This window comes from Marmota monax, unplaced genomic scaffold, assembly GCF_021218885.2.
Source record: "Marmota monax isolate L192 unplaced genomic scaffold, Marmota_monax_Labrador192_F-V1.1 WCK01_AAM20220418_F8-fsc00211, whole genome shotgun sequence".
Taxonomy (NCBI): domain Eukaryota; kingdom Metazoa; phylum Chordata; class Mammalia; order Rodentia; family Sciuridae; genus Marmota; species Marmota monax.
This window is the reverse complement of record NW_026694080.1, coordinates 1657842-1683639: the sequence shown is the minus strand read 5'-3', so window position 1 is coordinate 1683639 and position 25798 is coordinate 1657842. Positions and strand designations below refer to the sequence as shown.

The 25798-nt window shown below is 56.2% G+C and overlaps 2 protein-coding genes across 5 annotated transcripts; one reads left to right on the top strand and one right to left on the bottom strand.

Moving 5' to 3' along the window:
- Positions 1-12490: 12490 nt before the first annotated feature.
- On the top strand, positions 12491-21046 carry Hmga1 (high mobility group AT-hook 1). Of its 2 annotated transcripts, none has more exons than XM_046464547.2 (6): positions 12491-12610; positions 12853-12969; positions 15819-15961; positions 17744-17827; positions 18521-18571; positions 19715-21046. In XM_046464547.2, exons 3-6 carry the CDS (start codon positions 15860-15862, stop codon positions 19766-19768), a joined length of 291 nt encoding a protein of 96 aa, XP_046320503.1. In that variant the 5' UTR covers positions 12491-12610; positions 12853-12969; positions 15819-15859; the 3' UTR covers positions 19769-21046. The 2 variants fall into 2 exon arrangements, with proteins under 2 accessions (XP_046320503.1, XP_046320502.1); XM_046464546.2 differs by having other exon boundaries at positions 15819-15994.
- Positions 21047-21219: 173 nt separating this feature from the next.
- On the bottom strand, positions 21220-23760 carry Smim29 (small integral membrane protein 29). 3 transcript variants are annotated; one of them, XM_046464489.2, is made up of 5 exons: positions 23615-23760; positions 22334-22517; positions 22124-22149; positions 21745-21850; positions 21220-21598 (listed from the first exon to the last, which is right to left on the bottom strand). In XM_046464489.2, the coding sequence occupies exons 2-5, from the start codon at positions 22442-22444 to the stop codon at positions 21533-21535; spliced, it is 309 nt and encodes a 102-aa protein (XP_046320445.1). In that variant the 5' UTR covers positions 22445-22517; positions 23615-23760; the 3' UTR covers positions 21220-21532. The 3 variants fall into 3 exon arrangements, with proteins under 3 accessions (XP_046320445.1, XP_046320447.1, XP_058441573.1); XM_046464491.2 differs by having other exon boundaries at positions 22394-22517; XM_058585590.1 differs by lacking the exon at positions 22124-22149.
- Between the last annotated feature and the right edge of the window lie 2038 nt (positions 23761-25798).

The window sequence follows — 25798 nt, the reverse complement described above, 5'->3', positions numbered from 1 at the left end:
ACATCCCCAGCCCCTTCACTTCACTTTTACTGGGTGGCCTTGGAAAAGTTATTTAACCTCTCTGTGCCTGTTACCTCAACTGCAAAATGGCGGTAAGAACAGCCACCTCACTGAGTTATAAGGGTACAGAACTCTCTGGCCCTTGAGAAGTGTGGCTATATGTTAGCTACTATTCTTGTCACTCATAGCTGTCTCCTCCCAGATCTGGCCCATTACCCATGGGAAACAGCCAGATTGCTGTCGCTGCTCTTATTCCCTCATTGCTTGTTAAATGTCTCAGCCTGTTTTTCTCATCTGAGGGAAGCTAATTCCCCATCCCTGCTTCACAGACTCATGTGAGGATTGGAAGAGTGACAGGTGTCCTTGCTTAGGCTGACCACTTCCATAATGATCATCTCTCCCCCATGCTTGGGGCAGGAGCAGGATGGAAAGCTAAGAGCTCCGATTGATTTGTTGAGCACTTACAAAACTCCAAACCCTGGGCTGCCGCATTTCATGCCCCCTGCTGTGTGGCTGTCAAGGCCTGGGCAGGAAATGGAATCCAACCCAGAGGGTCAAGAGCTTCAGCAGAAGTTCTGGCAGGTGAAGAGGTCCAGCCATGCTGGGGAGGCACTGGGACCTCCAAGGCTGAAATGAAAACGGGAAAATCCCCTAGATGCCATCAGAGGGACAAGCTGCACCCAGGCCAGGAACCAGAACCGAGCCAGGGCAGGCACAGAGGCACTCTGCTCCACCTGTCTCCATCTCTCCCCACTCCCACCCATCTCCTGGGTGGGGTGCTGGACAGGAATCCAGCTGCAAGGGAACCGGGGGACCAGGCCCAGAAGTCAGCAGCGCCGGTTGGAAGGAGGGGACAGAGGAACAACAGGTGGGCAAGGGAGGATAATAGGCCCCAGGGGGCAGGATAATCCTCCCATCCCTCTCTTTGTTGCTGCGTTCCTGTTTTTCTGGTTCTGGGGAGTGAACCCAGGGCCCCCTGCGCGCAGACCAGTGCTCCACCACCCAGCTACGTCCCCAGACTTTCAAATCTCATTTTGAGACCGGGCCTCCCTCCCCAGCCACCTTTGAACCGCCATCCTCCTGCCTCCCCCAAACAAGTGGCTGTGGCTGGGGTTCCAGGGCAGTGCCGCCATCCCAGGCCCCAATCCATTTTGCAGATGGGCAGATGGCGGTGCGGAGACCTGCGGGGACTTGCCTGCCGTCAGGGAACTGGGAGATGGGGTTGGAGGGGAGGCTCGCAGGCCTCCGCGGCCAGGCTTCCCGCACAGCCCACCCCTGTCCCTGGGTGGCAGGTCGGGCATGGCCCGGAGTCCTGTCCCCAAGGCCGCCCTCACCCCTGGCAAGACTGAAGGCCTCGCCCCTTTTTCCTAGTCCCCCCTTTGGACCTCTCTTCCCGGCCTTCCGTCTGCCGTGCCCTCCCGGCCTCTCCCCGCGGGGGCTCCCTCTCCGCTCGCCATCCTCCCGCTCCGCTCTGCTCTGCAGCTCCGCAGCCTCGACCCGGCGCCCCTCAGCCCCACCCCTTGCCCCGCGGGCCGCCCACGCTCGGCCACCCCGGGCCACCCCCGGCCACCCCCGGCCCGGGCTCCCCTCCCACCCCCGCGGCGCCCCCCGCGGCCCGGGCCCTCGCGTCCCCGCGGCGGCGGGCTGGGTGGCGGGCGCGGGGCGGGAGCAGGGCTGGCGCGGCGCCGGCCTGAGTCACACGCATGAGGCAGCGTGAGTCAGGCGCGGAGGGAAGTCCCTGCGGAAGGGGCTTTCGGAGCCGCAGTGGAGTCGCAGGAAAGAGAAAGTGTCCGAAATGCTCCTTTGACACAGTGACCTTGTGTGAGCCCGAGCCCTACACACCCCTCGCCCACGGCCTCCCCGCAAACCACTGCACCCACGCCCCGCGCCGCCGAGGCCGCGGCCGCCCGCCGCTCCCAGGTATGCAGCCCGCGGCCCGCAGGGCCAGGCGGGGCCCGTGCTGCCTCCGGGATGGCCGGAGAGGAACCCTGGAGGGTCCCAGCCGCCCTGTGCTCCGCAGCCCCAAAGCTCGGTCTTGCTCCCTCCCAGCTTCTCAAAGGTGCAGTGAGTGCCCCCCAGCCGGCATGGTCCCCTGCGACCAGATCGCAAGCCCGCGATGGGTGTCAAGGACCCCTTGGGGTCTTCCCTGACACCCAATGGGGCCTTGTGGGGTGTGCCAGGAAGCTGACAACTTGCGGTCCCACAAAGTCCGGAGGACCAAGTATGAAGCTCTGCCACTTCGGACTCTTCCAGCCCTCTTAGGTTGTCCTGGAACCCATCAGTTTGATTCAATTACAGAAATATTTACCTACTAAGTGCCAGGCTCTTAAAAACCTGCCATATACAATTTGTAAATCAATGGATGTGTAACTGATGTGAATCTGCAATCTGTGTATGGGGTGAAGGTGGGAGTTCATAACCCACTTGAATCAAAGTGTGGAATATGATATGTCAAGAAATTTGTAATGTTTTGAACAACCCACAATAAAAAATTAAAAAAAAAAAAAAAAAAAAAACCTGCCATATAGCTGGGTGCAATGGCCCTGTAAATCCCAGTGACTGGAGGCTGAGGCAGGAGAATTGCAAGTTGGAGGCCAGCCTCAGAATGTAGCCAGACCCTATTTCAAAAAAGAAAAACAACAAGGGATGTAGCTCAGTGGTAAAGCACCCCTGGGTTCAATTCCAGTATCGAAGCAAAAAAACAAACAAACTGAACAAAAATGAAAACGAGAAAGTAAATAAAATATGTTATAATACCTGCCTTTCAAAGAGTAGGCCTTCTGTCTGGGTGGGTAAGGGAGACAATGATCAATAATAAATAAGCAAATTAGGTTTGGGGGTATAGCTCAGTGGTGGAGCACTTTAGCATGCAGAGGCCCTGGGTTTCATCACCAGTACTTAAATAAATAAATAAGCAAATTATCTAGACCAGGGCTCTCCAAAATATAGAATGGGAGCCATGACTGTAATGTTAAGTATTCTAGTAGCCACCTTAAAAAGTAGAAGAAACACATGAAATAAATTTTAATAACAGATTCTATTTAATCCAATATATCCAGATATTACCATTTTGTTCTTATTATTTATTTACTCATATTCTTTGTTACTGGGAATTAAATTAAATCCTGGGGTGTTGTATCCCCAATCCTTTTAATTTGGGGGGGAAGTTACCTGGGATTGAACTCAGGGACACTTGGCCACTAAGCCACATCTTTGTATTTTATTTAGAGACAGGGTCTCACTGAATTGCTTAGCACCTCACTTTCACTGAGGCTGACTTTGAACTCATGATCCTTCTGTCTCAGCCTCCCGAGCTGCTGGGATTACAGGCCTGTACCACCACTCCTGGCTCCCAAGGCTCCCAATCCTTTTGAGCCAGGGTCTCACTAAGTTGCCAGGGCTGGCCTCAAACTTGGGCTCCTTCTGCCTCAGCCTCCAGAGTTGCTGGCATTGCAGGTGTGCAGCACCAAGCCTAGCTTTCCCTTTTTTTTTTTTTTTGGTACTAAGCCTTCGAAATCCAGTGAGTACTTACACTTCCAGCAAACTGCAGTTCAGATTCACACTTCAAGTGCTTGGGCAGTGTGTATGCAGAAGGGGTAGCGCAGTGGTGACTCTGAGGAAGGGCTGTGTCATATAAGGAATGTAGAGTAGGTAAGGGGGTAGGAGAGTTCTGTGGGGTGGTGGGACCAGGCGTACTGATTGGGGTAGGCAGGACAGTAGTCAGTGAAGGAACGGGAGCTGCAGACACCTGGAGCCAGGCTCCTCCACTGGCTACAGCAAGCCCTTGACCTTGCTGAGCCCCTGAGGACTGAGGAGGGGCAGGTGCAATGTCATTGCATCCCACCTACCTACCTACCCAGCTGGTTAAAGTCGCAGGCAGGACACAGACTCCTAATCTCAGAGTCATGTCCCACTCTCGAGGCTTGATGGTCACCAAAGGCAGCCCTTGCCCAGGCCCTTCATTTTTATCCATTTCTAGCCAGGGCTACAGTGATAGATTGATAGATAGATAATTTTTTTCTTTTTTATGCCAGGGACTGAACCCAAGGCCACTTAACCACTGAGCCACATCCTCAGCCCTTTTTTTATTTTCTGTTTTGAGATAGGGTCTTGCTGAGTTTTGTTCAGGGTCTCAATATGTTGCTGAGACTGATCTCAAACTTGCGATCCTCCTGCCTTAGCCTCCCTGAACAATCCCTGGTTGCTGGGATTATGGGCATGCGCAACCACACCTGGTTTCCAGTGAGATGTTTAATTAGTATTTTGAACTTTTTTTTTCCAGTACTGGGAATTGAACCCAGGGCCTTGCACATGCCATCCTCAACTCATGTTTTGATCTTAAAAACATTGTAGATTTCCAGGGGACCAAGCCATCCACTTAAGATGGACCCAGGACAATGCCAAAGTGGGTGGGAACATCAGATACCAACCTTACTACACCTCTTTGGGAACTGGGAGAAAGATTAGCCCTGGTTTTCTGCCCAGATATCATCCTGCTCTCAAAGCCCCCCCCCCCCCCCCCCCCCCCCGCCAAGGCAAACTGCTGGAAAGGGTCACCTCTGAACTGTGGACAGATCCCAGGAAGCGGTGGTGGAAGAGAGGGCCCCAAGCCAAGAAGTTATTGTGGAGGGGCTTTGGATCTCTTTTATGCACCCCATCTCTGCAAACCTAAGGGATTTATGGTATCAATAACCAGCCTCTTCCTGGGGGACAGGCGCTTAGGACTAAGGCTGCTGAGAGGCTGGAGATGAGGGCGGGAGCACTCCAGAAAACCCAAGAGGCAGCAAGGCCTGGCCCTGGGATGTAGACCTGCCCTTGTTCCTCACCTAAGACTTGGGAACTGGCAGGGTACCGTGGATGGTGACCCAGAAACCTGGCTGTCAGCCGCTCCTGCCTGGCACTGCTCACAGCAACGGGAGTCCCTGGCAGCTGTCAGTGGAGCAGGCCCCTGGACTCTCTCACCCTAGCCCCGTCTCTCCAGGGCACCCAGATCCAGACCTGAGATGTCAGGCAGGGTTAGAGGATGTCCCAGCAAGGCTTAGCTCCCAGATTCACATGCCCAGCCCAGGCACTCAGGTCCCAGAGGGCCACAGACTGCTCATCCTAGAAAATAAGAAAACAAAGAGGCTGCCCACCTAATTTGCAGTGAGGACTGGGTTTTGGAGGACTTACTGCACCCCAGGATTTATGGAGTGAGGGTAGGGACTGGGTGAGCAGGGAGCAGACAAGGAAATTGAAGCCAGATTGGTGGGGAAGGGAATGCTGGTGGGCCCACCCTGCTGGCCCCGCCGCCATCTCCAAGACAGATTCCAGACCAGCGGGGCCTGCCCAGCCCCCTCCTCTGCTCTCCCTCCAGTGGCTTCCTCTCCTCCCCTCCCCCACTCCCCTCTCCCCCTCCCCCCAGCTACCCACTTCCTCCGCCCCTTCTCCAGCCCCTTTTGCTCCCATTCATCCATCCATTCACCAAACTTTTGCTGAGCGCCAAGGCCCCCTTGGGCCCTAAGGAGCAAGGCTTGCGGGTGTGGAAAGGAACCAAACAAAGCCCCAGAGAATTCTCACAAATCTCTGGCATGGAGTTGGCCCCTCCCACACCTCTCTCCCCAGCTGCCAGGGGCCTGCACCTCCATCCACCCAGCTCTCAGTTCCATCGCCAGGCTTCAGCTTAGGGGAAGTGTGCAGGGCCCCAGGTGATACGTGGACTTCTGGGACGTCCTCCCAGGTTGGAGACCTCAGAAGCACACTCTCAGACCTAAGAAAGTCATGGGGTGAGAATCCAGGGTGGCCTGGACTCCTGGACCCAGGTCTCCTCAGTCTGATTGGCAGCTCAGTAGGGGCTTTCAGCTTCCAGAGGTAGAAGGGACCAGGCCAGAACCTGGGCTTGTCGGGCTGAGGGGCCATCCCATGACTGGTGATGGAGAACCGGCAGGCCTGAGGCACAGGACAGCCAGCCTTTCCTGTGGGCATCACAGGACCCACTCCCACTGGGCTTGGAGAGCAGTCAAGAAACACAGACGAGAAGGTGAGAGGCCATAGAGAGCCCCATTTAGGTTGTGGAGAATTGAGCACATAGATAGATGTGGCTTTGAAGAATCCCCTGCTCCCAGATGGGTTCCACGGGCGGGAGCAGGTAGCTAAATTTCACACTCTAAAGCTGGCTCAGGAGCTGCCATGGACTTCTGGCCCTGGGTCAGGACCTAGGAAGGCCAACCCAGCCCAGGGACTCTCACGGGACTCCAGAAAATGACCCCAGCACCCACTAGACCACAGGGTCACTGCATGCTGTCCCGCAGTCCCGTTCTAACATACTGTGTGTTGGTCGGTGTAACCAATGTCAGACTCTCGCTTTCACGGGCCCCAAGGCTTTCAAGCTTGACTATTCCCAGTCACCCCCTCCCCATAGGAGGGAGCAATGTTTTGGGGGCATTTGACCTGCAGGGCCTGGCACACCGGGTGGGTTCCTGGACACTGTCAATCAGTTAGGCTCCCTAGTGAGCTGCCACCAGTGCTCGGCACCACAGTGAACTGCCAATCCCTTAAGCCTAAGGGACAAGGTATTTGACAAGCGGCTACCAGCTCCTCAGGATAAACCTGGGACAAAGGGGAAAAACAACAACAGTTTTCTACAACTGGCGACAAACTAGAACACTACAAGCAGAAGAGCACATGAAGACCATGCTGAACCTCGGGATGCAAAAACTAAGGTCTCCACAGGGGACACACACGATAACTTTTCACCTGTCTGAGGCCTGACCCACCCTGTCACATGATGCCATCTGACTGCTGCCATGTGCCCTCGCCTGGCTTGAGGTTGAGGGACAGATGCCCCAGGGTTTGGCCTTTGTGGGTAACAGAAACTACTTGGCCTAATTATTCTTCATTCAACACATTTTTGGGGTCTGAACACTGTGCTAGGTCCCAGGCTCAGTGAACACACAAGATAAAATTGACAGCTGTCTCAACCTGACGGAGCTGGCGTTCCAGTGGAGAGAATTAGAAAATATCACACATACCATTTATTATTGATAATGATTAAATAATTATATAGTATATTAGAAATTGATATGTTCTGGGAAAAGAAATAAAACATGTAAAGCCGATGTGATCCTGTAGAGAGAGACATTCAATTTTAAATAGTGAAGACAAGTAATATTGAACAGAGACCTGATGGCCATGAGACAGCAAGCCCTGGAGATGACTGGGAGAGCATACCAGGCAGAGGGAACCACAGGTGCAAAGGCCCTGAGGTAATCTCAAGCCTGGCAGGTCTGGGGAAGCCCAAGGCCAAAGCAGAGCGAGCAGGAGGTAGGAGATGGGCAGGAGACAGATGGCAGGGCCTTGTTGGCCTTTGTTTTTGGTCTCTAAGATGGGAGCCCCTGGAGGGTTTTGAGCACAGCAGGAAACTACTTTACATTTCAGGTAGAGAGATTCAGTATTGGGAATTAGACGCTTACAAAACTGTTGGAAGAACTGGAGGAGCCGGCTCCAGGCCTGACCTCCTGGAACAACAGGACTGAGCTCCTGGCCTCTGCCCCAGTGATGGGGTAGGGTGTCAGGAAGCCCCACAGTAGGGCTGAGTTGTGATCTAGGAACAGGAGGCCTTTCTCTCAGCTCTGACCAAAGTCCAAAACTAGTGACTGGATGATGCTGAATGTGCTGTTGAATCTCCACAGCCCACATGACAATATTTCCAAACTACCATGACAGTCACACCTCCACGCCCAAACCCCTGCCAGACACTGCTGTTCCTACCTGTCTGCTTCCTGGGCCTCCTGCAATATGTCCTGGGTCCCTGCCCTAGGCTTCCCCAGGCCCCCTTACAGTTACACTGCATGGTGAAATTGTCCATTTTCTTGTCTACCCCCACCCCAGAGGAAACCCCTTGAGGACAGGAATGTAGCTACTCCATTCAAAGCCACACACCAGATCAATCTGGTCAGGCTGGGAGAAGGCAACAAACCAGCCAGCCTGGGAGTAGAGGGACAGGAAGAGGCAGAATCCTAAGCTACTTAACTACCCAAGACTCAGCTGTCCCTTTTGTTTGTTTGCATCCTGGCTCTGCTACCCAGGGTCTTGCACATGCCAGACAAGCACTCTACCACTGACCCACATTCTCAGCCTTGAGGTTGTTTTCTTTTTATACCAGGGAGTGAGCTCAGGAGCACTCTGCTGAGCCACATCCCCAACCCTACTTTGTATTTTATTTAGGGACAAGGTCTCATTGAGTGCTTAGCACCTTGCTGTTGCTGAGGCTGGCTTTGAATTCGTGATCCTCCTGTCTCAGCCTCCTGAGCCGCTGGGATTACAGGTGTGTGCCACCGTGCCCAGCTAGCCCTTGAGTTTTAACACCCGTAAAACAGGCACTAGCATTCCTGATGGTAAGGGTGTTGAGGGATCTGGGAGAACGTTATGCTTTTGCAAACTCCACCTCCAGTTTTTTTTTTTTTTTCCCCCTGAGGATGGATAAAAACTGTGTTTCCCTGGAGATCCAGCCCTGAAGAGGAAAAATGATAAAACCCACGGTGACCTGGGCAGTGCAGGGTGGGTGGCCAGCTCACATCAGGGAAGCAGAAAGGTGCCTGCTTCCCGGGCCCTCCTTTACTTGAGAGTTTTTCCCTCGAAAGTTGGAACCCGAAGAGGCCCTCCTCCCACTCTAGGCCTGCCAGGCTTCCTGGCAGCAGAGCTTGTGGTCAGCAGGGCCTGGAGGCCTGATCCTGCCAGATGACCAGATGCACTAGTAGCTGGGTGGCTCTCCAGAAGAGTGGTCAAACACTGTGTGCCAGGGTGACCCTACCTCTTGGCTTGCTTGGGTCAGTCCCAGTTGCTATGGGCCAGATCAAGTTTATGCCCGTTGTCTGCTCCTAACTATTAATAGTGCTCCTTTCACTCTGAAGTGTCTTGCTTGTCTGCTAAAGCTGAGCATGCATATCTTGTGATCCAGTAACTCCTCTCCTAGGCATGTACCCAACAGAAATTTGCACATCTACTCACCAGGAATATTCTAGAACACTCATTGCAGCACTATTTCCAATAGTCTCAAACCAGAAATTATCCAAGTGCCCTTCAACAGAATGCATAAATAAGTTGTGGAACATTCACACCATGTAACTATGCAGTCATGAGGATGTGCATTCTGAAGCCACATGCGATGGGATGGATGAATTTCACAGATGCAACGCTGAACAAAGGAAACTGAGGAAAGTACGCAGTGCCTGGCTCCATCCCCACGGGGACATACATGGATGTGAGAATGGTAACATGCAGGGGCCACAGACCTATTGATCTGGGTACTAGTGACACAAAAGGGTTCACTTTGTAAAACTACATCAAGTTCAACACTTATGAGTGTTTTCTGCTTGTATAGATTTTACCAGTAAAAGTTTTACTTTTTACTTTACTGATCTGGACAACAGGTTAGATGGATACCTAACCCTCCCCTCCACCACCCTTCCCATCTACTTCCCGTTCGCCTAGACCCCTAGAACACCAACACACCTTACCACCTAGCCACACAACTAAACAGAACCTCTGCACCTGCCCTCCCATGTAGTCTAAAAAATGAGCTACCTCAGCTGTCCTGAAATAAAGTTGACCTGAACTCCCTCCCCATTCCCCACACATTCTTGTTGGTTTGCCAGGCTGTCCTTGAGAGTAATGTGTAAGTCAACTCCAATCACTGGAAAATGTTTCCTGGGAGAAGACTGGTTCTGATGGCAATTCCTCTGGGACCCCTCAGGCCTTGGCCAACCAGCTGATGTCCCAGGCCTGGAACAGCTCCCTCTCCCCGTGGTGTGTCCTTCCCACCCCAGCCATCCAAATCCCAGGAAGGCCTGCTCAAGCCCATCTTTCTCTACCATTTGGAGCTCCAACCCTCTTTCTTTAAGCATCTGCCTCCCCCACTTTTCAAGTTTCAAAAATAGGACTTTGCTTTATTCATTGGCTGTACCCCAAGAGTTGGGACTAGCTCCTGGTTACACAGTAGTCACTCAATGTTTTCAGCCTCATGGCAGTTCCTGGGTTGTTATGCAGCTTTCTCTTGGTGTATTCCCGGTCCTGATTCCTCTACTCGGGAAATTCGGGAAATCCGCTGGGACTCACTCATCTTTTTACCCCTACCACTCACCCTTCTGTTCAAGAGGAAGCAAGGAAAGGAAGTGAATCCGGGGCATTTACATCCAGAAAGCCTGAAGGTGGGGGTCAGTGGGTAGAGTTATTTGGATTTCAAGGGTGTGGGTAATCCTGCAGAGGAACAAGCTACTATATTTATTTGCCTACGAATTTATTTATACCTGCGCCTTCTTCCAGAGAGGGTTTGAGGTGGCTTACAAAAATACACACAATGCAAGGTAGAAAACAAGTCGGTGAGCAAAATCAGGACGAGGGGAAAACAAGGCTGGGAAAAACAGAACCACGTCGGCTGGCTAAAAGCGGGCCCAGAAGTTGGCCAAGCTTTCCCACAACCCGCTCGGGGCGGAGGACCCTTCCTCCTGCCCAAGCTCCTCCTGGGGAGGGCCACGCGTCCCGTCCGGATAGGGGGCTGCCTCGCGGTCAGCGGCATCTGCAGAAAGGGGCTGACGAAACCCAGGCGGCCGCCAGCCCCAGAGCCCCGGCCTAGGAGCCTGCGCGGCCTCAGGGAGGGCTCTGTCGAAGGGCGCCCGGCGCTGGGGCACATGCTCGGGCCCGCACCTGGGTGCCCAGGTTGCTGCCTAGGGCCTGCGACCTGGGACAGGGTGTGGCAGGGGCGGAAGGTTCTCTTTCCCACTCAGTCCTGCAAAGGTGCCGCGGATCGCAACTTGAGAGCCCTCCAGCTAACTCCGCTCGCGGCCTACTAAGCGCGCGCTCGGCGCGCGGGGCACAAAGATGGAAGGAGCAGCGCGCTTCCACCCCGCCCCACCCCCAGCGCTCCAGACAAAGGGGCAGCCGCCCCTCCCCCACCGCCCTCCTCTCCCCTCCTCGCAGGCCGCCCTTCGGTGACTTCCTCTCCCTCCAGGGCCGGCCCCAGGTCTCCTCAGGAACTGCCTTTCACCTGGGCGTGGGGCGGGAGCAGCGCGCGGAGGCCGGCCGCCCCAGGCCCGTGCCCTCCCCTTTGAACCCACTCTGGGCCTCCAGCGCCTTCCCGCCCGGGCGCCCGCGCCCCGCCCCCACCGGCCGAGCACGTGCTGCCCCGCGCCCAGAGCGCCATCCCGCCGGCCCGGTGGGGGCTGGGCCCGGCTGCCCGCCCCGCTCCCCACCCCCACCGGAAACATTCCTGAGGCATTCCTGAAACTTGGAGGCCCGGCCCCTCGAGTTCCCCACCCCGCCTCCACGCCGGGCGCTGGGTTTGCCTGGCGTCCCCCCTCCACCGGCTCGCCCCTGAGGAGGGGGCTGGACCAGGGCCTCGGCTGACCGGGGAGGAAGAAGGGGAGCACTGAAAAACATGAGTCACAGCCCTGTGTCACTGGGCCGCATTGCTATTCCCTGCATCACAGGAGGTGTGGAAGGCCGCCTCAGGGACCAGGCGCAGGGAGGTGCACCGGGAGGGCCCGGGCCGGCCTGCAGGGCGCGCCTCTCGGCTGCGCCTTCTTCCCCCACCGCCCTCCCCGCCATCTTCCCACTTTGGCTTCCTCCTCGCTCCGTGCAACAAGTCTTTGTTGAACCAGGCGCCAAGCGGGCCAGGCCCGGCGGATATGGTGTGCGTCAACTCAGCCCCTGCCCTCAAAGCGCTTCCAGGCGGCCTCTGACCCGCCCTTTACTTTTTAAAAAGTCGCCGTGGAGGGGATCAGGGTCCGAAGTGGGACCGCGTGTCTCCAGAACCCCATCCAGGTCACCTAGAAGGGTAACTCCTCCCTCTGGGCTACCTGTAGCTAAAGGGCCAATCGTTTGTTTCGCTTGAAAGCTGCACCTTGATTACGGCTCACTTGCGGCCGTTAATAAATTTAAACACTTAGCATTTCCCGAGTTTCACGTCGGAATTTCACAAGACTTGTATTTCACCCGCCAACCACACGCGGGTTGACGCCGAAACGCACATGCTGACACCTGTCCGCCCAAGGGAAATCTATGAGCCGTCGATCTAGGCGAAAGGGGCGGCGAGTAGGCCGCGGAATTCTCCAAGTGGCGCGTTTATCTCCACCCCCTCCGCCCGCGTGGACCCCCGGAGGCGCGAGCGCCCGCCCACACCCACGCGCCATGCGGGGGTCGGGCCCACACGCCCGGAACGACCCCAGAGGTGACTGACCCAGGACCCCATTCCAGGCAGGAAGCACGCCCCCGTCAACCCCCACCCACGAGAAAAGCTCCTTCGAGACTGCTCCTCGCCCGCTCCAGTATTTCCTTGCCCGGGACTGTGGGAGTGGGCCGTGGACTCGGGCTGCCGGTCCAGGCCTCCCGCGCAGGCCAGCCCACGGACAGCACCCACTCGCGCGCGGCGGCGGCTGGCGGGCGGCCGCCCTTTTAAATCCCCGGGCTCATTTGCATGGCCCCGCCCACCCCAGTGACACGGCTGGCGCGGGCGGGCCCGTCCCCCCTGCCCCTGGGTCGCTCTTTTTTAAGCTCCCCTGAGCCGGGGCTGCGCTCCTCTAATTGGGACTCCGAGCCGGGGCTATTTCTGGCGCTGGCGCGGCTCCAAGAAGGCGTGAGTTCGCGGCCGCTCCGGTGGCTTCTTTTTTTTATATCTATAATTTAATTAAATTATTTATTTATTGAGGCCGCGCACGGGCCGTGCCCAGCTTCCTGCCCCTCGCCATCCTCTGGGGGAGGGGGGATATTTTTGTCCCCCCGCCTGGATGTGACATATAAATACCCCGCGGGGGCCTTGGCGGTGAGCACGCGGCGGCGGCGGTCTCTGAGCGCCTCTGCCCTCTCTCCCGGTTTCAGATCCGCATTTGCTAGCAGCGGCGGCGGCGGCGGCGGAGCCAGGCCGGTCCTCAGCGCCCAGCACCGTCGCTCCCGGCAGCCCGGAGCGCGCACCGCAGGCCGGCAGCCGAGCTCGCGGTGAGTCGTCCCCGGGGCCCGCGGCGGCGGCGGCCGAGGGGGGCGCCCGCGCCCCCGCCCGCACGCCGCCCCTCCTGCGAGCCGCCCGGGGCTGCAGCGCGCGCCGCCGGCTTTATTCCCAGGCCCGGGCGGCGCGATCCGCCGGCGGGGAGGGCCGCGCGGCGCGGGGGCGGGCGGCGGGGCCCGGCGGCGCGGGGAGAACGCCCGCACCGGGTCCCCAGCGCCGCGGGCGCCCTGCGGGGGGCGGGGACCCGGGAAAGGCGCGCGGTGGGGGAGGGGGTTGCGCGGCTGCAGCGGGCGCGAGTTGTGCACCCAGCGGAGCCCGGTGCACCTCGCGCGGCCGCCGCTCCCGCCCGGGCCGGGTGGGGGGCGGGGAGAGGCACGGGCTGCGGCGCAGTGGGCGAGCGGGGGGTCGAGCGCCCCCCGCATCCTGGGGAAGTTCTCGAAGTGAGGGGGAGGGGCGGGAGCCCCGAGATTCGGCTCTGCCCTCTCTCGGCCTTTCTCCCCGGGGCCGCTCCGCAGATGAGGCCGGATCGCGGGCCTGAGCTTGGGGCTTCACCCCGACCCTACCTCTGGCCCGGCCAGCGCCTCTTCAGCCCCCAGGGCCCTCCGCCCCCACAAACTGGTTTCTCTGCTTTGCTGGGCTCTGTTGGAACTAGTCCCTTTGACTCCCCGTTTCTGTTTTTTTTTTCTGGGGTTTTATTTTTCGGGAAAGGTAGGGAGGAGAGGGGGTTTTCTTCCTCTAGCGCGCGCCAGGTTTCCTGCCCCAAGGCGGGCTTGGGTGCCCCCTCTGGCAGGAAGTGGGGCCGGGTGCACCCGCGTGGCGGTGCATGCGGTCGGGGTGCGCTGGTTTCCCGCGCCTGCAGGAATGGCCTGCGCCCCTCCCCCCGCGTGCCCTAGCTCCTAGTCCGGCTGGCCGGCGGTTGTAGGCCGGCTGCAGACATTAGCAGAGTCACCCAGGGTCGGTCTGGAGCTGGGGGCAATCGAGTTTTAAGTAGCTGCTAGGCCCTGTACAAAGTGGCGGACTGGAAGGGCCACTGAGAACCTACTCCATCCTTCTCGCCAACTTGCTGTGTGACCTTGGGCCACTCATCGGGCTTCTCTGGGCCACTTTTTTTTTTTCCTGGATAATAATGGAGCTGCCAGATTTTTTCTGAATTATTTTTGCAGAATTCTAATCATTTAAGGGCCACACACACTGCACGTTGTATGGAGGAGATAGGTTTAAGGCTCAGAAGGGCTTATTACAAACGGATTGGTATTGGGCCCGAAATGTGGCTTCTCCAAGCCAGGCCTCCCTGATGTTCAGAAACAGGTGGAAAAGACAAGCCTTCCTTGGCCTCATTATTAATGACAGGGCCTGCCTCCTTCATTCAGTGGGGACCTAACTGAAAGGTGGGAGTGGGTGAATTAAGGGGTCCCTTATAGTCAGAGGTGGGTAGAGAAACCAGACAGCATGAGAGCTTCCAGAGAGACTGGTTCCCCACCTGAACCCCCTCTGAGAGGGCCTGAGGCAGACCTCATGTGAGGTCAGCACTCATTTAGCTGATTAATTTTGATGTTTAGTTTGAGGGGGGACCTGTGGTGTAATGTGAGATCCTAATCACTGCCTGTAATTACAGAGCAGAGCAAGCCACTAATGATGGAGCAGGATAAATCACCAACCACCCTGTTTAAAAGGGTCTCCCAGTCTGAAATATTATAAAATAGAATGATTACCAAAGTCCTGCCATCTGCAGGGTCTCTAAGTGCTCGAGAATGGGGTCGGAGCCCTTCAAAAATCAAGTTTCCAAAAATGTTTTCTTGTCATTGGGTTAAAATTGGAAATTGCCTCAAAATCTGAAAAGAGAAAAGAAACATCTTCAAAAAGTTTAGTTCTCACTGTGGTGAGTGAGATGTCTTTCCATCCAAGTCTCTTTAAATATTGCCTGGTTCAGCCTCAGCAGTCTGGAAAGATCTGGGGGTAGGGTGTTGAGGCAGGTGCTGCCTTGTGCCCATCTTACAGATGGGCAGACTTTCAGAAGTGGGGCCACTTGTGCCCACCCCTAACCAAGGACAGGTTGGTAGAGATACAGGTCTCCCAGGAAGGGTCCATTCTGGAGTCCCACCCCTCCTGTAAGTGAGCCCCATCTGTCTCCAGGTGGGCCAGGTTGGGGGGAGAGGACATCCCCATCTCCTTTCCCTCACCCTCTGCACATTCAGCCATTTCCTCTCTCCCTCAGTTGCCTCCATCTCTGAATCCTTTAGAGTTTGCCCTGGGAGAGAGCAGAGAGAACTGGCTGGTTGACATCCCCACACTCTGATTGGCACTTCTTAGCATCTGGTCCTCAGGCTTGGGGCCTTGCCAGATAGGCAGTGTCAGTGCAGGGGCAGGGGGATGACATTCATGGCTGCAGATACCACGGTTTCTTTTTTTCCACTTGACTTTTTACTCCCCTCAGAACTGCCTAGGCATGGTTTTCACAAGAGAGAGCAGCAGCTGCTGACAAGAGGGAGGGGTCCTTGGCAGTTTGTGGGATCCCATTTTCCCCTCACCTTTGTCCTTGGGCTGCCTTACCAGGTCTGGGCTGGCAGCACCTCATGGCACCACCCCTGTGGCTGCAGGACAACAAAGAACCCTTCTAAAAAAAGATAAGGAGCTGATTAGAACCAACGGCACTGCTCCACCCCTCCACTCATGTATGGTAGCATGTATGGGATGGGCAGCACCTTCTGTCTAGGGTAGGGTCGGAGTCCTGGGGTCCACTGGAAGCAGGCAGTTCCTGCAGTGTGTCCAGGGTGGGGGTGGTGAGAGGAAGAAGATTGCTGAAGCTGATGTTTTGTTTAAGATTTACTTTTTCTGTCTCCAGCATCCCAGCCTTGCTCTTCATCTGCTCCATAGTGAAGGAAGATGAGTGAGTCAAGCTCAAAGTCCAGCCAGCCCTTGGCCTCCAAGCAGGAAAAGGATGGTACTGAGAAGCGAGGCCGGGGCAGGCCGCGCAAGCAGCCTCCGGTGAGTCCCGGGACAGCGCTGGTAGGGAGTCAGGTGGGTGTCCAAAACTTTGCCTCGATTTACCCTTTGGGGCTAGGGAGGTGCTTGGTGGCTCGGTAAGTGTGGACATGGCATGGAAGGGTCCAGAATCATGCCTGCATGTCTGTGTGCTCATAACTTGTACGACGACTGTATAATCAGATCCTTCAGACATCCCAGGAGAGTGTCCTGGGGCCTGAGGAACTCAAGATAAGGTGGTTTTAAAGCCAGTGCCAGAAATCCAGGCCAGAAACAACCCAGTGGTCTACACAGAGGTCAGTGATTTATCTCCCAGGGTTTTAATCATAAGATTCAGTGCATATAAGATTATTCCTTGTCAATTTGCTGTACAAGTTTCTATACACTGTCAATTTTTGTCCATTTCAGGCCCATAATGAATTCCTGGGCCAGCACCTATTCGCAGGCCACAATTTAAGTAGTCCTCAGGTGGGCTTTGTCCCTGGCTCTGAAAACATTAATGAGGCCCAAGAAATTGAAGGTGTTGGGTAATTAGTGGCAGTAACCTTGGTGCTGCTACCCTATAATGTCCCATAGTGGGGTGGGGTGACTGCTTTGGCAGTGTTAGGCACCCTAGGGAATGTGGCCACCTGGTAATGTGGCAGAGATCTTGTCACAGGAAGGAAGCTGTCTCCCAAGCAAGGGATGGTTGTTGAAGCCTAGTTACTTCCTCTTCCTGAGGAACAGAAAAATTGAAGTTGGCCTCGTCCCTTCAGCACGAGGCAGGTTGTTACACCTGCAGGTCTTCCCAGCTGTAGCCAGGGAGTCTCAGGAGACTATGAATTAAGAAAGAGTCTGCTGGGTGCAGTGGCACGCCTATAGTCCCAGTGGCTCGGGAGGCTGAGACAGGAGGATCGAGAGTTCAAAGCCAGCCTTAGCAATAAGGAGGTACTGAGCAACTCAGACCCTGTCTCTAAGTAAAATACAAAATAGGGCTGGGGATGTGGCTCAGTGGCAGAGTGCCCCTGAGTTCAATCCCTGGTACCCAAAGAGAAAGAGTCTTGATTGTGTGGTGAATTCAGCACCTTCAGGACAGGGTGCTGGATTCATCCTCTTAGCCCAGCCCCTTTGCCTCCCTTATTCCACCTTTTGGCAGAGGTCGGGGGTTACAGGGCCATGCTTATAAAGGGCCCCTGGAGCTGCCCCTAAGAGTGTCCTTCTATGTGTTATGCAGAAGCTTTTTATTTTGTCTTGGGCTTTTAAAATTCAGCAACAGTGGTAGGGATCTCTGGAGTCTAGGCATAATTTCTCTAGGAGTCTCCCCAGTTTTCAGCATATCTTATGGGAGAAAGGTGATAATGATCAAGGCCAGTGCCAAATATTTGCCTCATATTGATTTGGTTTTATGGCCTCCTGTAGGGTGGAGGCTGAGGCTCCAACATTAAGTATTTTGCCCAAGATCAGGAGCAGGACCATCTAAGAGTTTCTTCCTGCCCATGGCATCTTTCCCAGAGGTCTTCTGGCTTCTTGTCATTTCATTGTCCCAGAAACCTCCAGGGAAGAAAGTGGTGGTGGTGGTGGGGGGGGGTGGAGGGCTTTGAAAAATGGTCACATTGAGGCCCTGAATCCTGAAGGGCTGGCCTCCGTCTGGCCTCCTGCCAGCCTCCTGCCTTGGTTCTGTTTGACTGGGTCAGGAATTTTCTTGCTAACTTAACCCTGCTGGGTGGGGCACAGGGGTGTCTTCTGAAGGGGCTTGGACAGACAGGTGGTGGCTATGACCCTGACTGCCTCCTTCTATCTCTGCAGAAGGAACCCAGCGAAGTGCCAACACCCAAGAGACCTCGGGGCCGACCAAAGGGGAGCAAAAACAAGGGCGCTGCCAAGACCCGGGTGAGGCTTGAGGGGAAATAGCCCCACCTGGGCCACTGGAGAGAGGCCCCTCTGGTTTTTCATGGGCACATCTATCTGTAGGGAGGCTGGGAAGAGACTGCTTGTCCTGATTCTTCACCCCACCCCATCCTGGTACATAGTGGGTGGTGGGTCTTTGCTAAGCGTGGGAAGCAGGGTCATGACTGAGGTCTCTTCTGTGGCCTTGGCCCTGTCACTGATGGTGGGGAAATCAAGTCAGAAGTTTGGGTGGCTTTCCAGTCTGGAGAAAGGTGGCGATATGGGGAGAGTAAAGGGCTTCTTCCAGCCCCAGGCCAAGAATGTCCCCTTCACCCTTGGGGTCCCTGGAGCCCAAAGAGGTGGGGATAAGCAGGGAAGGCCAGATTCCCAGTGGCATGAGCCTTTCAGAAGGGTTGTTTTGTGTTTTATTTTTTTCTGAGACACGACTCATATCCTCTGAGTCACAGGTGGAGGAGGGGGCAGGGGGTGTGTGTGTATATTGGGTGGGGGGCAAGTGTGGCTGGCCAGTCATCAGCAGCTGGACTTGGGTGGGCCTTTGGGGTGAGTCCTGGGTTGCCCTGAGCACAGTGGGTAGTTCTGTACCTCCCTTTCCTCTCCTCACTAATGGGCACTGGGCACTGAGTGGGGGCTTCCTAGCATTTTTTTACTTACGGGATATTTTCTCTGACCCTCCAGAAAACCACCACAGCTCCAGGGAGGAAACCCAGGGGCAGACCTAAGAAACTGGTAGGTGTTCTTGCTTCAGTGGCTCATTTTGGGGTGGGGGTTAAGAATTCAGTGTCTAGTTTTGTGCACCGACTCTTGTCCCTGACCTGCAGCAACAGGAATGCCAGGACATGACACATGTCCACATAGGTCCAGAGAAGGGAAGGGGTTTGCCAGGGTTTTTATAGGACTGTGCCCATGAGGAGTGGTCGCCCACACATTCTGCAGCCCCTTTGCTCCTAGCACAGACTTTGGGAGTCATCTAGTTGATGCTAAAGAAAAGCCGCGGGGGGGGGGGGGTACTAGGATGTTCTTGGAAAGAGCAAAAATGGCAAAGCAGCTCAGCTCAGCCCTGCTAGTTCCAGGCTGGTTGGGAGTTACACTGTGACCCCACCTCCCCTCATGGGGAGGCACCATTCATTTCTGGGCTCCAGGTAGCTGGTGGCAGGCTGTCCCGAGGAGTGCACAGTCTCCTCTGTTCCTCGCCCTTTCCTACGCTTCACCTGCCCCTCCACTCCCAAGGCACTCATTGCTAGAGCTGGGCCATGGGGTAGGGGAGGCTTAGGGGGCACTCTTGGCTAGGCCCCAGGAGTGAGTAACAGGAAACAAGTTGTTTTGGAGTCTGTGCCTGGCACAGGGGCTGCGGGCCCTGTGGTGTCGCAGCATTCCCGCCCAGTGAGTGAGCCCAGGCAGCCTGCGCTTCCCCTTCCTCCCCACCCTGGGCTGGGGTCAGCCTTTGGCCACTCAGGACTCGGGCCCAGCTCCACAGTTCAGGGCCTGCCCTGTGGGCCAAGGCCATCTTGTTTCTCTGCGCCCACCCCAGGGCTTGCCCTCTGCTGCCCCTTCCTGATTCCTCTCCCTCTCCAGGCTGCCTCTTCTCCCTCCTGGAGAGAGCCAGTCACTTCCTCTGCAGAGCCCTGCCCTCCCCTGGGCCGAGGGGCCTGGCTTTGGCTGTGTGTGAGCAGCATGTGTGTGTTTTTTTTCCCCCTTTTAAATTCTTCATTTTTATGAATGAAACCCAGGGCTGGAGGTTGCTGAGTCACCCACACACTCAGCCCTGACTCATCTCCCTTCTGGAGAGCCTGGGAGTGCAGGGAGGGGTGGGGACGGCCTCTGGGATAGAGGAGGGGTCCAGACCCAGAGCTGCTCTGCCCACTTCTGCAGGAGAAGGAGGAAGAGGAGGGCATCTCGCAGGAGTCCTCTGAAGAGGAGCAGTGACCGCCCGTGCCGCCTGCTCCCTCCCCAAGGAGCAGCTTTCTTCTGGGACTGGACAGCTTCACTCCGCTCCCACCGCCCTCCCCTTCCCCCAGGCCCACTGACACCTCTGGCCCGCCACCCCCCCTGCGCCCTCCCCACTGCACACTACACAGCACACCAGCCGCTGCAGGGCCCCTGTGGTCCCATGGGAAGCAGTTTTCCTCTAGCCTCAATCCCCAGCGACCCTTCCTACCCCTGCCCCATGCACACACACTTGCCCTCCTGGACAAGGCTAACGTCCCACTTAGCCGCACCCTGCGCCTGCTAGTCCTTACCCACTTGGTGGGGACATTGCTATCTGGGCTCTTGGTTTGAGGGCCCCTTCTCTGCTCCACTGTTCCTTCTGACTTCCCATAGAGGGGCCTGGGAGGGCTCCCCTGGCCTTAAGGGGTCCAAACCCCATCTCATTCTGACATGCCCCCCTGCTGGACCTGCACTAGCAGGTGTAGCCAATGGGGAAGGGGTGCTGAGCCCCCAGCCAAACTTGTCAGGTGGAACTCCCCACTCTCTTCCCCACCTGAGCCCTGCACTAGGTTGGACAGCCCCTTTGGGGTATGGGAAAGGGGGCAGGAGTTGGAGCCCCTGTCCCCTATCACAGGCCCTACCACCTTGTTCTCACCCTGGGATCTGAGTATATAGTGCAGGGGTGGAGAAGAGTCATCTACTGCCCAGGTTCCCTGTGGCAGCCACCCAAGGCAGGCCAGGGGCTACTTGCCCATCCTTTGCTTCCACTCTCAGCTGTTGACCTTCCTATGAGGGGGCGCTATCAACAAGGAGCCTGCCCTGCCCAAGCTGCCTCCCCCTCCTTCCCAACCCCCATGGTTCTGGTTCCATCTTTTCCTCTGTTCACAAACTACCTCTGGACAGTTGTGTTGGTTTTTGTTCAATGTTTCATTCTTAGACATCAGTCACCTGCTGCTACCAGCGCCAGACGCTCATCCCCATGCCCTCCCCCCTGTTCCGACCATATTCCCCTCCCCAAGGTGTTCCTCAGGGGGAAGGGGCACTGGGGTGCAGCAGGCTGGGTTACCTACTACCCCAGTCCCAGGGAAGGTGGGGTCCTGCCCCTAGGATGCTGCAGCAGAGTGAGGAGGGGGGTCTGTTGACCGTGAAGGGTGTAGGGGCCACCTTCTCCCCTTGTTCTGTTGGGGAGAGGTTGGCCATTATTTGTCCCAGCCTGGGGCTCCCCTCTGGTTTCCTATTTGCAGTTACTTGAATAAAAAAATATCCTTTTCTGGACTAGAGTCATTCTGTAATGTGTGCCCCTATAGCCAGGGTAGAGGGGTGAGAAGCAAAGTTGGTACTTGGAAGGGCTCTCTCTGCCCTTAGGCCATTTCTGGGAGAAGAAATGGCAATGACAGGAGCTCTAGAGGTAATTTAAACCCTTCTTGAAGTCAAGTCAACCACACCCCTAGCCACAAAACATTTTATTTACAAAATATATATACTGAATACTATACATGTGGGTCCTGTAACCATGGAAACAATTCCAAATCCCTCCTGGGGGTTTGTGCCAAGGCCCAGTTCAGGCAGGTTAGAGAAAGCAAAGCTGTTCCCAGCCACAGTACCCCCAAAATGAGATCTGTCAGTGCCTGGGGGTGGGTGGGGTCAGCCCACAAAGGGCAGAGGGTCTAAAGGGAGCAAGATGATGGAGCAGTGGGGTGGGGTGAAGACCACAGGAGCCTGCAGGACTCTCAAGGCTGGAGGTCAGGGCCTGGAACCAGGTCATGTCTTGACATCAAGCAAGGGCATCCGCTTGTGCTGGTAGCCACTCTGCCAGCCATGTACAACCTGTGGGGGGAGACACTGAGGGCTGTCACGTGGAGGAGGTGCCCCACTGGGGAAGCCCAGGGCAGGATGGGGTCTAGTATCAGGAGTATGAGGGACAGGATTGCTCTCTCATCTCCACCTGATTTCCCCTGCCCAAGAGTGCTCACCTTAGGGTCTCCCACGTCAGAGAGGAGCTCCTGCTCAGCCTCGTGCAGCTCCTCAGCAGGGTCGTAGCTGTACATGGGTAGCAGGTGATGGCGGAGCCGGTCCACCCTGGAGAACAGGGCAGGGGCTCAGCCCAAGCCCCACCTTCACCCCCATCAAATACCTGACTGCCTGGGGCCACTCCCCCTCCCCCAGCCAGGGCACTTAAGTGGGTGTCCTGGACACAATGTGGCTGCAAAGGGGCCTCTCCCGGGTGAGTTGCATGAGGCAAGGAGAACAGACTTTCAGGCTTGGTTCAGGCTGGCCGAGGGCGTTTTACCACTCACACAGACAACTCAGATCCTATGGGAAGAAATATCAGACTGGGGTGGGGACACTCACCGCTTTTTCTTCTGCACATACATTACCTGTAACAGAGACACAGCACTGTGGAGGCTGCTGAGCCCAGGAAGGCCCACAGTGAGGAGGCCCAACTCCACACCCTTCACTCCCTCAGAAGGACAGCTAAGATGCTGTGTGCACCTGACCAGGCCCACCCAGCCCCTGCCTGGGCACAGGTGTGTCTATGTGTGCATGTGGGGGGCTCCTTACCACAGCCACCACCACCCCGACCAGGGTGATGAGGAAGAAAGGCCCCAACACATAGCCCACCATGGAGTCACTGTTGGCCTGGGGAGCATTGGGCACTGTGGTGTTACTCATGACATCAGCAGCAGGAGGGCTGGGTGGTCAGCATGGGCAGTGGTGCCTCGGGAGGGTGCCTCCACAGGGCTCCCTGGGGAGGAGGAAGGGAGGTTATCAATTGCTCCTACAGTGACATCCAAATTCCCAGCCCCTCCCCCAGAGCCCAAGATCTGCAAAAAACGCCCCAGGTCAAACCCTGGGATGAGGCATCCTCTACAAAAACACACTGTGTGTAATCCTCCAATGACTCTTGGCCAATCCTGGGTGGAAAGGGCACCAAAGGAAGGTCCAGATCCAGGATCTGTTTCCTGTCCAGCTCCTATCCCTAAGTCAGGGTGGGGCCCAGCTCAGATGCTGGATGAACATTTGGGAGTCTCAATTGTTGGGGAAAGGGTAGGTGCAGGTTTCCAGGTCCTGTCACAGACCTGGACATTGGGCTGTTAGCACCCATCCAGTGGAGCAAAATGGAGATCAGGTAAACAGGAGGGGTGGACTGCACCTAGAGGTGAGATGGGAGCATCTGAAGGGGCCTGCCTCAGTTCTGGTTCAGTCCCCACACTTCAGGCTACAGGCTCCATGCGTAGGCTCTATGTCCTTCTTACCCCTGGTGTCACAAGAACCCGGACACCCCCTATCACCCCAGTCTCATGTACCAGTGTGTGCACAGTGGATAGGGCTGGACCTTATCTTCGAGATGATGTCATCTCACTCCGTTCCCCACCCGGGACTCCGCCCAGGTCCCTCCCCTCCTGGCCAGGGTTGACAGGCGAAGTGGAGAGGGTCAGTCCCCATACACAGAAGCGAGAAGATCGTCCTGGAGCAGCTGCACCAAGATTGTCCAAGGTCCCTGACCCATGTTTGCCTGGGTCTCTATCAGAGGGCAAGGTAGAGCTCCCTGCCCCGTGTCCGTGGGGTATCAGGCTTGCCCATACCTAGCGACAGGCTCCGCCGTCCCAGACCGAGGAGGCAAGCCAGGATGCGGAGCGCATCAGGCCGCTCCTAGGATGCTGGCCAGCAGCGGCGGGCGGAAGGTAGTTCCCACCGTGCTGGGAGGCTCAGGCCGGGGGCGTGGAGTATTGGGGGAACGTGGAGGGGCCGCCCCGCGCCTCGGCATCTTGGAATCCGGGCACCCTGACGTGTGGACCCGTGCCTGCACTCTGCAGCCCATCCAACCCTGCCATGCCTTACCTCCCGCCGCTGCAGCCCCGACAGGAACACCCAGGGTTGGCTCCCGGGCCCCGGAAGAGCCGGCGGGCGCGTGATCAAAGGACCCGGGGAGGTGGGCGGGGCCTCACCCCGGTGCGCAGCCAATCCGGTAGCGGAAGGCGAACTGCCCGAGCCTTCCGGAGCAGCCAATCCGGAGGCGGGGGTGGGCAGCGAGAAGGCGGGGACAGCGGGGTGTGCAGGGTCCACCCCGCGGCGGCAGGGGGCAGCCGAGGGCTGCGCAGCTGGGGGAGGAGATCACAGGGCTGCAGGCGGCTCGGGTGGTTCCCTCGCTTTCCGCGGGCGGGCCAGGGTTGGGCGCCTCGGTGGCCGAGAGTTGGAGTCGGAACTTGGGGGCGACGCCGGGGTCCGTCGCCCTCACCCTTCTGGTTGGATCCCAGGCCTGGTGTCACGCCACGCGCTAGCCCAGACCCTTCATGACAGGACCCTGCGCCCGGCCCACAAGGCCTCCATCGGTGTTTGTTGACAGGCTCTTGGGCTGTGCTCAGCGGGTAGAGGCGGGGGCGTGGGTTACTTCCTGCCCAGCGGCGGGACTCAGGCCCACCCACCCTTTCTGTGTCCAGTCTTAGTGTCTGTGAAACAGGCTGTCGTGACGATTAAACGATGATTCAGAAAAGGAGCCTGGTTCATAGGCCGTGTCCTGAATGTTACATTCCTCTTGTTCTCCTCTTTCCTTCCTGTGTCTTAGGGGACACAGGCAGCTCAGGAATCTTGGGTTAAAGTTTTCATGGTCTGATGGTACACACTGGAGAAACCTGAGTAAGATTGGTGAAGTGTACCAATGTCAATATCCCAGCAACTCAGAAGGCTGAGGCAGGAGGATGGCAAGTTCAAAGCCAGCCTCAGCAACTTAGCGAGGCCCTAAGCAATCTAGCGAGACCCTAACTATTAAATAGAAAAAAAAGGGCTGGGAGTGTGGTTCCGTGGTTAAGTACCCATGGGTTCAATCCCAAACACCAGAGTCTACATTTACCTCAAATGTGTGTATACATACCTGTACATACCTATAACTAATTTATATATGCATTCAGTTTTGAACCAGAGCCTCCTCTTCTACCCCAAATCACAAGTGATCAGATTATTCTAGGCTTGATGTTGGGGGAGCCACCAAAGAATATCAAATTTTTGGCATCTAAACCAGACTGAAGCCCTCTTTGGTCATCAGGTGGTAATGAGGATAAGGGATGGCCCGTGTCACCCTATTCTTGCCAGGGGAACCCTTAGGAGTGGGTGTGGAGTGCTGGGAACCACTCACCACTGGCTACCTGGCAACAGACATGGTGAGTGACTTGGTCTGAGCTGTCCTAGGTTTATTCAAGCCCCAGACAAGGCTGAATGAGGACAAGTCTTTGAGAGAGGCAGACCCACTGGGAACCACAGGGCAGATGGGCACTTTGACCTCTAGCCTGCCTGCAGACACCACTGTCAGACTCTGGCAGGGAATTGGGTAGAGAGAAAGAATGACAGAAACCCAGGAGCCTGGGGGCTTCCAGAATCTCCTGCTGCTCTCAGGCTTTTGAGTCTGGAAAGAAGGAGGACCACCCACCCAGGGCTTTGTCTTGCAAGGACATGGGAGCAAGTGATGAATTTGAGAACCCAGGCCCTCTTGGCTACCCATATGCCCAGGTTTGTGCTCATCCTCCGGACATCCAGCCATAGTTCCTGAGAGTCCTCCATGAGTCAGTCCAGTGCTCATGTTGTATGTGGAAATGGCCTAGCTTCCATGTCAGACTCAACATGTTTTACTTCCCTCTCTTCTAGGACAGGACACCTGTGCAAGCTACCCAGGGCAGCTTAAGCAACTCCAGTTGGTAACCAAGCAAGCTGACATCCTGAGAAGTGCAATGACATGGCCTGATCATTCAGGAAATGGTGGGATGGGGTGTCAGGTGACAAAAACTCTTCCTGGACAGTTGTTCCTCCAGCGCTGCAGGTGAGGCCCATTTTCTTCTGAACCCAGGCTTTGTATCCCATGAGCAACCAGAGAGCAGTCCAATTCCCCAATGCTCCCCTGACTAACGGTGTTGCTTCAGTCATTGCCTGTACTCATGCATCCCCTTCTCCAACACCTCACTCACCCTTGGGTTCTCCTGCTCCAGACCCCATGAAAACATCATAAAAAAACACTACCTGAAAAGACCAACCTGT

Coding starts and splice junctions, on each gene's coding strand:
- Hmga1 (XM_046464546.2), top strand. CDS start 15,860: ATGAGTGAGTCAAGCTCAAAGTCCAGCCAGCCCTTGGCCTCCAAGCAG. Junction 15,995..17,743: donor CAGCGCTGGTAGGGAGTCAG/GTGGGTGTCCAA, acceptor CTATCTCTGCAG/AAGGAACCCAGCGAAGTGCC. Junction 17,828..18,520: donor AGGGCGCTGCCAAGACCCGG/GTGAGGCTTGAG, acceptor CTGACCCTCCAG/AAAACCACCACAGCTCCAGG.
- Smim29 (XM_046464489.2), bottom strand. CDS start 22,444: ATGAGTAACACCACAGTGCCCAATGCTCCCCAGGCCAACAGTGACTCC. Junction 21,851..22,123: donor TATGTGCAGAAGAAAAAGCG/GTGAGTGTCCCC, acceptor CCTGTTCTCCAG/GGTGGACCGGCTCCGCCATC. Junction 21,599..21,744: donor CTGACGTGGGAGACCCTAAG/GTGAGCACTCTT, acceptor CTCCCCCCACAG/GTTGTACATGGCTGGCAGAG.